At 47.1% G+C, this 16045-nt stretch overlaps 2 protein-coding genes across 3 annotated transcripts; one reads left to right on the forward strand and one right to left on the reverse strand.

Moving 5' to 3' along the window:
* Positions 1-1731: 1731 nt before the first annotated feature.
* Positions 1732-8644, reverse strand: ddx42 (DEAD (Asp-Glu-Ala-Asp) box helicase 42). Its single transcript, XM_062486159.1, has 18 exons — positions 8566-8644; positions 7773-8032; positions 7520-7667; positions 7321-7388; positions 7000-7036; positions 6383-6535; positions 6154-6258; positions 5866-5985; positions 5584-5760; positions 5352-5480; positions 5150-5249; positions 4810-4857; positions 4612-4709; positions 4203-4479; positions 3861-4087; positions 3662-3772; positions 3418-3519; positions 1732-3267 (listed from the first exon to the last, which is right to left on the reverse strand). The coding sequence occupies exons 2-18, from the start codon at positions 8015-8017 to the stop codon at positions 2623-2625; spliced, it is 2790 nt and encodes a 929-aa protein (XP_062342143.1). The 5' UTR covers positions 8018-8032; positions 8566-8644; the 3' UTR covers positions 1732-2622.
* A 258-nt stretch (positions 8645-8902) lies between these two features.
* On the forward strand, positions 8903-16009 carry strada (STE20 related adaptor alpha). Of its 2 annotated transcripts, XM_062486407.1 has the most exons (13): positions 8903-9041; positions 9278-9359; positions 9565-9622; positions 10921-10949; positions 12334-12436; positions 12578-12699; positions 12949-13057; positions 13165-13288; positions 13565-13736; positions 13956-14060; positions 14202-14455; positions 14762-14804; positions 14957-16009. In XM_062486407.1, exons 2-13 carry the CDS (start codon positions 9348-9350, stop codon positions 15110-15112), a joined length of 1287 nt encoding a protein of 428 aa, XP_062342391.1. In that variant the 5' UTR covers positions 8903-9041; positions 9278-9347; the 3' UTR covers positions 15113-16009. The 2 variants fall into 2 exon arrangements, with proteins under 2 accessions (XP_062342391.1, XP_062342392.1); XM_062486408.1 differs by lacking the exons at positions 8903-9041; positions 10921-10949 and having other exon boundaries at positions 14957-16007.
* The last annotated feature ends 36 nt before the right edge of the window (positions 16010-16045 follow it).

Here is a 16045-nt window from a genome sequence, read left to right on the forward strand (position 1 = left end):
AATTGCCGGTGTTGTATCACCCGATGCATGACTCTATGGATTGGCACCCCCTCGCGGGATCGCGCGCGAATCAAAGAGTGAAGGATTTCGTCTTGATATCGCAGCCAAACGAAGGGGAGACAGAAGTCTCACATTATACTTTCTTTGTTATAGAATTCAAGAGAAGAATGTCGGTTATCTGTGTAAATATCAGATGCTATTTTCAACACAAAATCCTTAAAGTTCGTCATTCAAACCATATAGTAACCGTAACCGTATCGTTACTATTAGTAACGAACGCGAACCAACATTCTTGCTCCACGACATCGCATTCTTAGGAAATATACCCCAGTATGATTACCAAAGGAAATGTATTTTGTGTAGCAGGTTCAAAGTATTTCACATGGCTCTTCATACTAATGTATATTCAAAGGCATGCGATTTTAATGCAGTTAGCCTGCGCGTAAGGTGCAGAATAGGCTATCAGCTGTCCTGAAAAGGGACCAAAGGTTCACATGCCTACAGCCTACAAAGCCTTCTCACCATCAAATCCTTTTTTAAGATAGGACATATTATTCTTATTGTTTAAGTCAATGAAATAAATGACAAAAATAAAACATAATAATCCCACACCTACCATGGACTATTCTGATTTCAGACCTGTCCACCCTATACATACACATGTATTGGTATTAAATTTATGCCATTACATGTACATAATGCTGGAGTAGAAGGGAAGAAATGTATGCAGGGGGAGAGCATTTCATGTTTTCCATTTTATGTAAGTGCAATGCACTCCCTATTAACACTGACTAGGAAATTGTTACATGCCTGAAACTTACTGTGGTTACTCATACTAGTGCCCTCAGTGTACAGTAAGAATCATTTGATGCTGGGATATACAGAACAGACAATAGAGGGGGGTGCATTTCACGACAGGCTTGTTGTATTCCTTGTTGCCATGAAATGCAACCCCTGCTAACTCTGACTAGGAAAGTGTTACATGCCTGAAACTTACTGTGGTTACTCATACTAGTGCCTTCAGTGTACACAGTACAAATCAGTACAAATCCTCAGTGTACAGTAAGAATCATTTGATGCTGGGATATACAGAACAGACAATAGAGGGGGGTGCATTTCATGACAGGCTTGTTGTATTCCTTCTTGCCATGAAATGCACCCCCTGCTAACTTTGACTAGGAAAGTGTCACATGTCTGAAACTTACTGTGGTTACTCATACTAGTGCCCTCAGTGTACAGTAAGAATCATTTGATGCTGGGATATACAGAACAGACAATAGAGGGGGGTGCACTTCACGACAGGCTTGTTGTATTCCTTCTTGTCATGAAATGCACCCCCTGCTAACTCTGACTAGGAGTGTTACATGCCTGAAACTTACTGTGGTTATTCATACTAGTGCCCTCAGTGTACAGTAAGAATCATTTGATGCTGGGATATACAGAACAGACAATAGAGGGGGGTGCATTTAACGACAAGCTTGTTGTATTCCTTCTTGCCATGAAATGAACCCCCTGCTAACTGACTAGGAAAGTGTCACTTGCCTGAAACTTACTGTGGTTACTCATACTAGTGCCCTCGGTGTACAGTAAGAATCATTTGATGCTGGGATATACAGAACAGACAATAGAGGGGGGTGCATTTCATGACAGGCTTGTTGTATTCCTTCTTGCCATGAAATGCACCCCCTGCTCATACTAGTGTACCATCTACCTCACAAAGCCATCCAAATGCCAAGTCTGAAAACGTTTATTACGAGGAAGTGAGATGACAACAACATACACGTGAAACACAGAATACAGATGAAAAGTGTTACAGATCACTGTAAGTCATTTGAAGTAGGTTATGAAGTCTACGCAACGGATTGGGATCTCCGGGATGAAAAAAATGGATGACAGACTGAGTCCTGCTCAAGCTATTTTTTATAATAACTTCCGCAAGAACTTTCCTCACACACGTTAACAAATACGTTTTGTTGACACCAAGGCCATAAGCATATAAAACACCTAAGTGCCACTGAAAGGCACTCCGCTAAACTTGAGCACAAGATGTTAAACACGTTGACAAATGTAATTTGCAGTAGTTCACATCTTGAAAACAAAAAGTTGAACAAATTAGCAACGTGGGCTGATATTACCTTTACCAACACATGTTGTAAGGGTATACATATACATATATAAAATAAAATGGTTGTGGAGTTGACCTGAGCAGCAACTGGCTGTTCAGTGAGCAGTAGGACATAAACAAGACAACAACACACACTTCAGCCTTGAGCGTTTACTGGGATAAAAATGGAGACACTGCTCCACTTCTTGCTTCAACTGGCTCAATCTGAGGCCAGCTTCACAAATCCAGACGTATGGCTGATACCAGGTGGGACTCCCAAATCAAAAAGTTCAGTTCAAGATAAGAGGACTGTTGTGGGAAGTTTGACAGAGTACCCAACCAATAGAAAGTGTCCACATTTCCCTTCATACTCGATCCATATAACGGGTTAAAGTAAAACTCCCCCTGAACCTCTGTGCTTGTTTCCGACTCTTCTGATATGACCAGCTGTTTGTCTACACACTAGGCATGCTCAAGAACAGTTGGCTGGTTCCAGATGCTTTCTTACTGGGTGGGTTTTAGTTGTCCCACCTGCTTTTTTTACGTTTGGGCGGATCTGGGACGGCAAAGCTGTCTTCCTCCCTGTTCCCTCTCCCCTCACCTCCCCTGTCTCCCCCCTCCCTGTCTCCCCCCTCCCGGTCTCCCCCCTCCCTGTCACTTCTCCAATCATCTCTCTCTCTCCTGTTTCCATCTCCATTACGACTGTCACCGTGGCGACCACTGCTGCCGTGGCGCTCCGCGTCCCCGTATCGGTCGCGTTCGGCGTGCCGGTCCCCGTGACGGTCCCGTTCTCCGCCTACGTGGCGCTCGCTCCTGTCGCTGTACCGGTGGTGCCCCTCTCCGTGGCGACCCCTGTCTTCCCCATACCTGTCGCGGGGCCCGTCCCTCGGGGAGGGCGGGGCAGGGTAGCTCTGAGGTGCGCTATTGTGGCTCTCTGGCACAGAGCTGAGGGAACCAGCACTGGTGAATCCGGCCATCTTGGTGCCCATACTGAGGGCTGGAGGAGGGGCCATGGAGGCCCTGAACCTGTCTGGGGCCTCGGCAGCCTCTGTGGGCACGGAGCTGAGACTGCCGGCACTGGTCCAGCCTGAGGAGCTGCTAGACTTGGTGGTGAGCTTAGGCGGAACGCCTGACGCTGCTACAAAGTGGTTCTTGTACTGTGACTGGAGGAAAGGTAACACATTGGCAAGTTATATATAGAGCAATGAAAAGACTAGGGGGGTATGAACAGGACACATTGTTTGAAATGTGAAGGACGGAAACTGCGGATGTTACAACATCTGATGAGTGGAGAGAGAGAGAGAGAGGGGTACCTGGAAGGCTTGCTTCATGGCTGACATTCTGTCTCCCATGGCCCCAGTAGTGGGTTTACTGTAACCTTCATAGCTACTTGAAGAAGACCCTCCACTACGATCCTGATACAACAACAAAAGAGTCTACAATGAGAACATATTTTGTACTATCTGTCTAAACACGAAAGTGCCTGGAGAATTTGACCTAAAAAGGCAAAGTTATGCAGGAGCACACAGACTTGAGTTTGAATGATGCAAAACTCACAGAACTTTCAGCTCCAAGGCCTGGCCTCTCCCTGTAACCAAGACCACCACCTCCTATGTTCACCTTCTTTCCTTTACCACCCTTGAAGCGGGATTTCCTGAACCAGGGATTCTGAGTATCATAAAACAAACAGGTTCAGTAAATACACTGAATCATCAACTCATGACACTCATTCTAAAACATTATCATTACTGTTTACCTGCATTGCTAAGTCCATGAGCTCTTTGGATACACATTGATTGGCTCCCTCCAGGTTCCGCACAAGGTCACCAGCAAAAGACGTGTCTTTATTGGTCAGGAGGGTGTGGGCCACACCCTTTTCACCCGCACGACCTGTTCGGCCAATCCTGTGAGTGTGTGTGTCGATGTCTCGGGCCACATCGTAATTCACGACGGTGCGGATTGAAGGGATGTCCAGACCACGAGCTGGAGACAGAAACAAGAGCAAGGAGTCAAGAAGTCATTAAAAAAAAAACATTATCACTGGTGAAGTCATTTAAGCAGATGAAAAATCTTAAATATGATTCGCTCCTCCTCTCACCTGCAACGTCAGTGGCCACCAGCACGGGCAGGTTCTTCTTCTTGAAGTCGGCGATCACCTTGTTCCTCTCGCTCTGGTCCATGTCTCCGTGCAGCAGCCCCAGGCTGTGGCCCTCCTGGGTCAGGTTGGTGGCCAGCTCGTCACAGTTGGCCTTCTTGGTGACAAAGATGAGCACTGAGCCGGAGGAGGTGAACTCCACCAGGCGGCGGGTGAGCCAGCCCCACTTCTCCACCCCGCTGGGCAGCACTTCCACCAGCTGGGTCACATCCTCGTTGGCCTGGAGGTGGTGGAGGAAGAGGAAGGTGAAGAGAGTGAGACAGGGGTATTATTATGGGGTTTGATCCAGATCACAGGTATCACAATTGAATGTGCATGCGATCAGATGAAAGTTGTAGGAGAAGTCTGTTACCTCTCCGATGTCTCCCTGCACCACCCGGATGGGGTCCACCAGGATGTCTCGGGCTAGCCTCTCGATCTTTTTACGGAAGGTAGCGCTGAACAGAAGGGCTGTGAGGACATGCGTGGTGGTGGTTAAGTTAGGAACAAGTAGTCCAGAACAAACAAACTCATCATCTCTTAATCATCAAGAAGGCTGACGAACACTCACTCTGTCTGTCAGGGCGGACATGACTGGCGACGGACCTCACTTGGTATTCTGTAGACACAGAGCGGTTAAAGGTGTTAAGACACGTCTGACTGTAGGGAGTCAGATGGCTGAGCGGTTAGGGAGTCGGGCTATTAATCAGATGGTTGTTGGTTCGATTCCTGGCCGTGCACAAATGACATTGTGTCCTTGGGCAAGGCACTTCACCCTACTTGCCTCGGGGGGAATGTCCCTGTACTTACTGTAAATCGCTCTGGATAAGAGCGTCTGCTAAATGACTAAATGTAAATGTTCCTCGTTGTGCACACTGTATATGAGAAACAGGCAGACAAGCGGAACCAACCGAAGCCCATGTCAAACATGCGATCCGCCTCGTCAAACACCAGGTATGTGACTCTCTGCAGAGACGTGGCCTTCTTCTTCACATGGTCAATCAGACGGCCCTGTGATGCAAACAGGCCACGTGAGTATAAACAGTGAGCTTATTCAGAGGCCGCGAGGACAGATTCCATCACGACAAACCCCCCGACAGGTGGAGCACTCACCGGGGTGCACACCACAATCTCCGCCCCCTCCTGCAGCGCTTTGGCTTGTTCCCACATGCTGCCTCCTCCATAGACCGCCACAGAGCGCAGAGAGTAGGCTTTACCGAAGCGCTTGCACTCTGCATGGATCTGGGGACCACAAATATGTCATTAGGGACTGGTGAATGTGCCATCACTAGTGACTAAATCCCTTCTTCCCCCGCAACCCCAACCCCCCCACCCCCACTCTCACCTGCTGACAGAGTTCCCTGGTGGGGCACACTATGATTGCGATGGGCCCTTCTCCGGTGTCCAGCTCTTTCTGGTCCATGATGTGGACTAGCATGGGCCAGATAAACGCTGCCGTTTTCCCGCTGCCGGTCTTGGCGATACCGATCATGTCACGACCACCCAGGGCTATTGGCACTCCCTGAACAACAAAAGGTTAGAAAACACATCCGATATAGCATCAAAGCATGTGCGTCAGAACATGTGACATGTGCGTGTACACAGAGTAAGCAGCTTAGGGACTGACCTGGCACTGGATAGGGGTTGGTTGTGTGTACTCAGACTTGCGGATCTGGTGCATTAGTTGCTCGTCAAAGCCAAAATGGGCAAAGCTGGTGGAGGGTTTAGGAGGGGCAGCACCTGACACCTGGCAACAACACAAGAGGTCAATCAGGACAAAAGATATATATAAGATCGAGACAGAAAGGAATCCAAAACAACAGGATTGTTGGACACAGCACACAGTCATGAATTACGGTTAGCATTTTAAATACGAGTTGTGTGGGTGTACGCGTGTTGGAATTCTGGGACTTACCCGCAAATTTAGTTTGTGCCTCAACTCTATGACCTGGGTAGGTGTTAGGCTGTGAAGTTCCTCATGCTCGTTGTAGAAGTTCTTCTCAAAGGGAGGATAATCGATCTGTATAGGGGTGACACAAAAGCAATAAGACGAGTCCTTTTCCTAAGTGCTACTCGGCAACATGCCAGAACCAGCTGAATCTTAAAGATGTAGTCTTCCAGTGTCCAGCCCATCCATATAGTACCTCTGAGTGGTCAATGGGGGGCAAGGGCATGATGATCTTTTTGGTAGTAGGTGCAATGGGGTTCCCATCGCTATCATAATCCACGTTCTCGTCCTCGTCCTCCAGGGTCAGCCCAGCTGTGGGGTTCTCCGCCATGTACCTGAAGTAGGCTTCCTGCAGAGAGCACACCATAATGTGACCCACACGGTCAGCTAGCCTGCAGAATTTCACCTACGGAGGCACTTGTAACACTCACAAAACATGGGAGTTGTTCACATCTACAAAAGGTTGGCCTAACCCATGGTATGGACAAAATATGGATGTTATCCTTATTTGTATCGATGCTGTTATTCTTTTTAACCCCTGACAGAGGCATTCTTTCACGGGATGAAGTAGGACATTGCGTGTGTTATTACATAGAATAACACGTGCTTTTCTGTTTTCAGAAATAAAGCAAATACAATATCGAGGAGACTTTCCTCCATGAGGGAAAATACCTGCAATCACCTATGTTAAGAAAAAGAGCGAGAATGGGTCGAGTTGTGGGATTTGAGCAGATATGGGTCAAGAAGGGGATGGTCAGAGGGCTTCTCTGATCAGAAATGTAGTAAATTAAGAACTTTTGATGAGTCACTCACTTGTTCATCTTCCTCTTCAATGTCATCACGAATACCCCTGAAAAGACAAGCGGAGAAAAAAAACTTCCCTGCAACTCGTTCATTTAACCCATGATGCCCCCACAACCCAGTTGTCCCTCAACAGTGGCAATTCAAACCAAGCTAGATGTGTTACCTATCTGGTGGGTTTGAAAGCAAATCGTGTTTGTTTTTGAAGCTGGCCAGATGTCATTTTGCATCTTTGTACTACTGCACCTGGGTTCAGTCTGGGTTCAGTCTAAAACACTTTTCCTTGAGGACATTACCGTGCGTATCCATAAAAAAAAACAAAAAAAAACTTACTTTGCAGTTTTCTTCTCCTTCTCCTTCTCCTTCTCTTCCAGTTTCCTCATGTCCTTAGCCGCTTGGTCCTAGAGAACCAAGGGTTCAATGGGACGGAAACAAGAAAAATCGAAGACACATTAAAACAATGGCAAGCAAATACTCAGTGACAGCCTTCGGACATGACCCCCTTCTGTAAATTGTCAATCTTAACACTCACCTCAACTTCCGCCATGAAGGCGTCCAAGGGGTCATCTTCACTGTCTGAACCGCCCCCTGACGGGAGCTGCTGGCGTGTGGGTGAGTTCTCAGCTGGGATGTAGGGCAAGTCTGTACTGCTGGACTCCTCTTCATCATCTTCGAAATACCTGATGTAGATTTGGATATACTTAACTCAGGTTGATGTAAATGTAAATGAACACTGAAGCTCATCGACCCCACCCAATGCAGTGTGGAAAAAGGTCAATACTCACGCATTCTCTTCGTCAAAGTTTGCTCTTTTTGTTCCTATTTTGTAGAATGCTGGGAGCTGCTGGTTCTTTCCATAGCCTGCTGCTGATGCAGTCGCTCCAAACGATGTGTGGGACTTTTGGGGCAAACGAGGCTCTTCCTTCTTTGCTGGTCCTCCTCCACCACCCCCTCCTCCTCCTCCTCCAAGTGAGAATCCTCCAAACCCGAATCCACGCTTACCACTCGGCCCACCCTTGCTCCAATTCATGTTTTAGGCTGTATCCTAGAAGGCGGCGAAAAACAAGTTAATACAAACAATACCAGGTTTTGGCTATTAGAAACCAAACCAATTTCTGTGTTGCCTCTCCCTAACAACTTTCTTGTACGAGTATATGTCCTATCCACCACACCAAGACTAGCATGGACATTAATAAAACCCCATTTGGAAAAGAGATTGTTGGCTAGCTAGATAATACACTAAACTAAGTCCACCAACCAACGGATTTTGTATTCTATACAGTGGGATCAAACAAAGACTTCAATCATACAGATTTGATTTTCAAAAGAGGAACTATATGATAGGTAATAGGCAGCGTTTTGGTTGCATGTTATTATTTACTAGCTAGCTAAACTAGCTTAGCTCGCTGTGCTGTGTGCCATGGGCCGCAGCGGCACGACAAGCTCTTGAAGTGGGTGTGTGATGAAAGATTAGCAACCAATGTGCTTTGCCAAGGTAATTTGCAAACATAACAATCGATACTTCATCACTAAATACCATCAACTCTCATATTGGTGCAGCACTATTACTACATTTACCTTACTGTTGCTTCGAAGAAACGTCTTTTAACGCAGTTTGATACAAAAAGTATTCTGCGTCATCAATGTCCGCAGAATTTGTGCACAACGTAATTTTCAAGCGACCCACAACAGCAAGAATTGTTCTTCGATTTCTGATAGTTAACGCACGTCGGTACACTAGGTACTTCCCATTAAGACAGATACAACAAGTGAATTGAATTGGACCAGAGATTTGCTGTAAAAAATTATACATTGTGTATAATTTATACAATTGTTAGTGTATTCATTAAAGACTCATGGATGCTCCCGACAATCCGTCATGCTATAGTTGTATTCCGCCCTGTGTCCTCAGTGTCAATCATAACAAGTAGACCCTATCACAGTTCCGAACCGCATCTTCCTTAGTACCCACCCCCAGTAGCTACGCTACGTAACGTTGATATTCAGGGAGCTTGAAAAACAAATTGGACACGGCTGAACAAAACCCAATACGTGTAAGTTATTGTACTTGCTATATGCATTAACTAGATATGTATATGTCTTGTTAGCCAATCCTCCCATCGGCAATGGTAGCCAGTTAGCTAGCTTGCAATCCTTCGCTAGCTACAGTAGCTAATTGAGCCAGCACAACCGATTATGTCCATTTCTGTTTCACATCTTTGGAGTTATCATGCCTATTCATTGTAATAGGTACTTCAACTATCATACTAATTTACATCTGTTGTCTCAGATTTTTCCATTGCAGGTGTTATCTCTGAATGGGTATTTTGACGTTATAGCCATCACAATCATTCGGATCCATGTCTTTTTTGGTAAGTCCTAGCTAGTGATGACAGTCCTGTGTTAAAGTTGACGAGCAGCAAAAGCATTCCAGTCACCTTTTCAATAAATAACCATGTGGGGCCTAGTGATTTACAGTATTTGTCACCATGAGGATTAGTCTAGGCTACGCAGTTGATCCGCTCTCTTCTCTTTCTCCTTTTACACATGCTTTGCACCTCGTTTTCTCCGTGTCAGCGTTGGGTCTCAGAGAAATTGAGCGTGGAGAGTCTGCGGGATTTGGAGTTATTTGGAGGTGAGATCCAGGTGTATTATTAACGGGTTCTCCCAAGCAACCGCGCACACATCAGGCTATTCATCAGCTACAGAGTTGCCTAGCCAAGATATGATCTGCCAGCCATGTCTCTGTTGCAGCTTTGCCAACAAGAATATTGTGCAATCTTTGTTTGCAACAACCCCCTACAAACAATCTTTAAATAAAATAATTGAATAATTCATAGATCTACAAACATACCATTGTAACAGAATACAGAACTATTATACAAAATAGCCACAGCTTGCTGTATTTAATTTAATTTAAATGTTTGTGGGAGGTTAGAAACAACATTTTTCACGGGAATGTTAAAAATGATTTGTCAGCGAGTTTCTCTGTTATCACAGTTTGGTTTGTGTCTGAACCCTGGTTGTTATTGATTGTTGTTCTCTGTCTGTAAAGTGACAATATGAAGATGATGTAACTTAAACAATGCAGCAGATGGAAGTCCCAAATGTCATTAGGAAAGAAATCTCTCCTGTTTACCTTTTAAACATGCAATAGTGGCTTCAGCACAAACAAACACTACAAATGCTTACATTGAGAACAGTTAGCCTAGCCCAGAAGAGTAAAATGTTATTGGGTTGAATATATATAGATTAATCAAACAGTCTAGAGGGCTGGGATGGGATGGGGGGAGGTTCATTTTGTTTTCAAGCTATGCTTCATGTTCCTTTTTCCATCAGCTTTTTTGTGCCTAATTGTTGCATGTGTCCTTTTTCTGTTAATGAGGTGGGTGGACCCCTTACATTGTATTGCTTTGTCTAGTAGCTTAAGGTAACAAATTGTCTTTCTAGCTTGATGACATGTATCAAATGGATTACATTAGGTATATCAGATGTTTTTATTCTTCCTAATTCATTGATTTACGGATGTCTGAGAGGATGATTCACACACATTCCAAAGAAAGAATTGAAGAAAGGGAGATTTACTGAAATATGTCACTGGCTGAATGCCATTTGTACATCTTACATCAAATGGATCACGCTGTAGCTGTCATAGGGTAAAACTAGGGCCATAAGTCCTTTCTGTATTTAAAGGAACAGTTCAGCCTACCTGATGCCTTCTGTTTACTCGTCATGAATAAGAGTACTGGTTTAAACTAATATTATGTAATAGACTACATCCAGCAGAATGAGTCTGACCAGCCATGTTGACACATATGCGATATGCTCCTCCAAGCACACTGTGAACCTAACGATTTCGATGCTGTCTTAAACACAGACCTATTTTGTGTGTATGTTTGTTTATTTGTCATTGATGTGGTTTCTTTACCCCAGAGCAATCTCAGAGAAGCTCTCACAGGAACGTAAGTGCAGCTATCCTGTCCACTGCAAATGATTCTTTTTTGCCCACCATAAGCCTTTGTTCATGTTACATTGTGTGAGTGTGTATGCGAATGAATTCACAAGCCCTGAGCCTGGTACTATGCATGGTCATGTGATTCACCGTGTTGCTGTGTGTGCGCTTTGTGCTATGAGGCCCATCCCACTTCACCCACCATGTTTTCTATTGGGGGAGGTGGAGAATAGGTGAAGCTTACAGTAATTAAACGACATAGTCATAGGCTTATGGTTAGTATAAGGAGACAAGGGGGTCAATTCAATCATATTAGCTACGAAGAGTTTGGTGAAAGTAATAAATGCCAATTCCAATGATGTAGCTGTCCCCCCCCCCCCCCCTCCCATGTGCATGGTTGCCTCAGAACATGGGCGATTAGTGTTTGCTTACTACTTTGATATCAAGTGATCCCTGTCTATTAACATTGTGCTTTCACCTACTATATGGGTTGATGTCCCTGTGGCCCCAGGTTACAGGGACTATTTTGTCTTCTAGTTTAAATGCCTAAATGGGTCCTCACTAATCCTCACGGTGGTCTTGTTGATGTACATCTGTTGTTGGGAGTTGTGATTTTACCATGTCTTTGGTCCCCCACTAAAAGCCCTCCTCACTAAATGTGACTGATACTGTTCCATGTGCTGTATGAGGTGAACGTGATCCGTGAACAGTGTCTTTGTTTGTGGCCCGTGTAACAGTGTGTGTTCTCTACGTGGAAAGACATGAAGGTGGATGGGTGGGGGCTGGTTGTTAAGGTCACCAGCTGCTGTTGATGCTTGTGGACTACAGTTGGATGGAGTTCCATGTGTTCTATTTTGGCAATGCATGGCAACCCCTTCTGATTCTGTCTTACTGTCAACATCCACCTCTCTCTAAACCGGTCACCGTGGAAACGCTCCCAATGCTTCTGATGCGCCCACATTGCAACGCTATTCTTACTCATTGCCCGACGATATTTTTGCACCCTACGAATTAGCTGCCGTGCTGCCACGTCTGGTCAGTTGCCATCGTTTGAGTGGCAGGAGTCACGGTCGATGACTTGATTGAACTTTTAGTTACAGAACCTTAGAATACACTCATGCACCCCCTGTTGTGAAACCAGTGCAGTGACGCGCTCCCCCCCCCCCCCCCCCCCCCAGTTCTGTTAACCAATCAAAAGGAACAGCTCTTCCTCTGCATGAGTCGAATGCTGCCGTCTAGCCAGGCCTCTCAGGCCGCCTAGCTACAACCAGCATCACGCTGACCCAGCCTATCGGAGTCACTGACACATGGCCTACAGCACACTAGCACTAACGTAGCCTGTTGCTTCCAGCGTTGACTCGTATCTGTGTTGCCCTCCGTCCTTCTCTCCCCAGGCCCATGAAGACAGCCAGGAGAGCCTGACCTCGCTCTGCAGACGGGGAACCATGGCTAGCTTCCTCCCAGACAGCGCTGCCTACGAGCTCCTCACCGTCATAGGTGAGGCAGTGACTCCAAGGCCGTGACGGGCCCTTGGTGTCAGACAGGGAAATCGGGGTTTTAATGTTCCCAGTGAATGCGTCTGTACACTGTGCGTGCGTGTGTGTGCGCTAACGAAAATGCGCGTGTTTGTCATCCAAGGCCGTGGCCTGGAGGATTTGATGACTGTGAACCTGGCCAGATACAGACCCACAGGGGAACACGTGGCCATCCGTCGTATTGACCTGGAGTCCTGCACCAATGACATGGTTGCCTACTTGCAGGTCCGCCTCTTGTCACGGCTCCCCCGCAAGCCACGCCCACAGCCAGCCATGACATCATAGGACAAACACTTCCTCTCCTCTCTCTTTATATCACACGTTACATAATGTCCTCATCTGGCCTCTGTGTTGGCCATCACTATGTCTCTCTCTCTCTCTCTCTCTCTCTCTCTCTCTCTCTCTCTCTCTCTCTCTCTCTCTCTCTCTCTCTCTCTCTCTCTCTCTCTCTCTCTCTCTCTCTGTCTGTCGCAGGGAGAGCTCCATGTGTCCAAGCTGTTCCACCACTCCAGCATCCTCCCCTACAGGAGCATCTTTATCGCTGACAATGAACTGTGGGTCATCTCTCCCTTCATGGCCTACGGTGAGGAATTGAGGCTTCTTAACGAAGGTATTCCCCGTGGATCAGTCCGGTGTTGGTGGAGGGGCCTACGTCTCTTAAGTCCAGCCTCTGTCTCCCTGTGTCTGTAGGGTCAGCCAGAGATCTGATCAGCACCCATTTCGCAGATGGGATGAGTGAGCTGGCCATCGCCTACATTCTTCTGGGCATTCTCAGAGCCCTGGAGTACATCCACCACATGGGCTATGTACACAGGTAAAACACATCGGCACCAGTCTGTTTCTTGCTCCCTGGGTTGACATGCTCTCACTGACCCCACGTGTGTGTGTGTCAGGTGGCTGAGCGGTTAAGGAATCGGGCTAGTAATCTGAAGGTTGCCAGTTCGATTCCCGGCCGTGCCAAATGACGTTGTGTCCTTGGGCAAGGCACTTCACCCTACTTGCCTCGGGGAGAATGTCCCTGTACTCACTGTAAGTCGGTCTGGATAAGAGCGTCTGATAAATGACTAAATGTAAATGTCTGCGTTGGCAGGAGCGTGAAGGCCAGCCACGTGCTGATCTCTGCCGACGGCCAGGTGTGCATGTCTGGTCTGCGGAGCATCTTCAGCCTGATCCGACACGGCCAGCGTGCGCGGGTGGTCCACGACTTCCCCCAGTACAGTGTTAAAGTGCTGCCCTGGCTCAGCCCAGAGGTGCTGCAGCAGGTACGCTCGCCTCGCCACACACATTTCACCACGGGGTCTCGGGGCCAATGACGTGGCATAAGTACGGGAACGTCCTCCAGACTAACCATCTGTCGGTCTCTCTCTCTCTCTCTCTCTGTGTCTCTGTGTCTCTCTTTCTCTTTCTCTCTCTCTCTCTCTCTCTCTCTCTCTCTGTGTCTCTGTCTCTGTCTCTCTCTCTCTCTCTGTGTCTCTCACCAGAATCTGCAGGGATATGACTTCCGGTCTGACATCTACAGCCTGGGTATCACAGCTTGCGAGCTGGCCAATGGACATGTTCCCTTTAAGGACATGCCAGCCACACAGGTGAGCACCGGAACTGACCTCGCCCTCCTTCCCTCGCTCTTATCGTTCCTCGCTTCTCGAGTTCAGTCTCGCTCACTGTCCCATCTCACTAGTCATTGTTCCTTCCCCTCCTCTCCCCCTTTCCTCCCCCTCTGGCCCCAGATGCTGTTGGAGAAGCTGAATGGAACAGTCCCGTGTCTGCTGGACACCACCACCATTCCTCCAGAGGAGCTGACCATGAAGCCGTCCCGCTCCGGGGCAGACTCGGGCATCTGTGAGGGCCCCGGGGCCGGAGGGGCCCGCCACTCTAACGGGGAGCCCTCCTCCTCCTCGGCGAACCACCCCTACAGCCGCACCTTCTCCCCACACTTCCACGCCTTTGTAGAACTGTGTCTGCAGAGGGACCCCGAAAAGAGGTGAGCCCGTGAGACGATTGGTTGTTACTGGGGCTCAGATGGCTGAGCGGTTAGGGGATCGGGCTATTAATCAGAAGGTTGCCGGTTCGATTTCCGGCCGTGAAAAATGACAGTTGTGTCCTTGGGCAAGGCACTTCACCCTACTTGCCTCGGGGGAATGTCCCTGTACTTACTGTAAGTCGCTCTGGATAAGAGCGTCTGCTAAATGACTAAATGTAAATGTACTGGGCCGTCAAACGCACCGCTCGGTACGGTGAAGCATGTGGATCATTTCAGTAATGGTGGATGTCCCTCTTCTCCCAACAGGCCCTCTGCTACCACTCTTATAGGTCATTCCTTTTTCAAACAGGTGAGTAGGACCCTTTTCCAAACTCTAGTCCAGGATATAAAAAAACAAGTCTAAATAAAGGGCTGTTCCTTAATGTCCTTGTATCCTTAATTCATTCATCTGTATTGGAAGAGCCTGGGAGGTAACAGTGGTTTGGGGGGTGTTCCCTGCAGATCAAGCGCCGGTCATCAGAGGCTCTTCCGGAGCTGTTCCGGCCCGTGTCACCCATCACAAGCTTTGAGAGCGGCCAGCCTCAGGACTCTCCCTCAGGGCTGGCTAGCCTGGAGTCAGGCCTCAGCTACCTGGATGTGGAGGACTGGGACTTCTGACAATGGAGGACAAACGGACGTTACGAGGAAGAGGACATTTTCTGAGAACACTGGACTGGAAGAACACTTTTTTTTTTTTTTACTTTAAACAACGGAAACTGAGTTTAAAAGCCAGCGGCCATCTTGCCTCCCATTGCTGTATCTTGCGAGCTATACCCTAATAGGTGCATGAGCAAAAAGACCATGCACAGCTCTGCTGTCTGTCACACACTTCTAGGGTTAAACTCAAAGCCCTCTAGACCCACCCTCGGAACACTAGAGAATGTCTTGACTCTTTACCAATGGAGGTGTTACATCAAGAGACAATTTCTCTATAGGAGATCAAGCTGTGTTCTCCCCAAGAAGCATCCTCAATGGACTGTCTCCAGTGGAGGACTTGGCTTTATCGGCCTGCATATATAGAGGCTACACTCTACCTCTCAGTCAGTGTGAGCTAATCACTGATCTATCCCAGCCAGGAGGCCTGTTTGTTATGGTGGGGAATAGCCCATATTAATCTTACCATCTGATGGTAGATGACCTGGATTCAGTACCAACAGTTTATGAACAGTGTTTTAGCGTGTCTCTACAGCTAAGAGAAGCACGTTGTGTTGTCGCCAAGCTCCTCATCCTCGCGTCGTCACGTCTTGTCTCACGCTTCACCTATAGGGGAAGTGACATTTGTTGTTCTCAGTCGATTGCTAACTAGTTCCTGCGTACATGCGGTGTCATCTGAGGTCAAATTCTTATTGGTCCACTGTCACATTTTTGTCTCTAAAAGTGAACATCACCATGGTGCTTGTTTCTGATTGGTTGTGTGCATGTGGAATTAAGAGTATGTGGAGCTGAGAAGGAGAAAATGTCGAGTGTGATTATTGACCATTTTACTTGATATTAAACACTTCACCTTAACGTGTAAGAAGCAGAAATTATAAAAATTCATTTTTAATCCCA

Source organism: Osmerus eperlanus, chromosome 2 (genome assembly GCF_963692335.1).
Source record: "Osmerus eperlanus chromosome 2, fOsmEpe2.1, whole genome shotgun sequence".
NCBI classification, from domain to species: Eukaryota; Metazoa; Chordata; class Actinopteri; order Osmeriformes; family Osmeridae; genus Osmerus; species Osmerus eperlanus.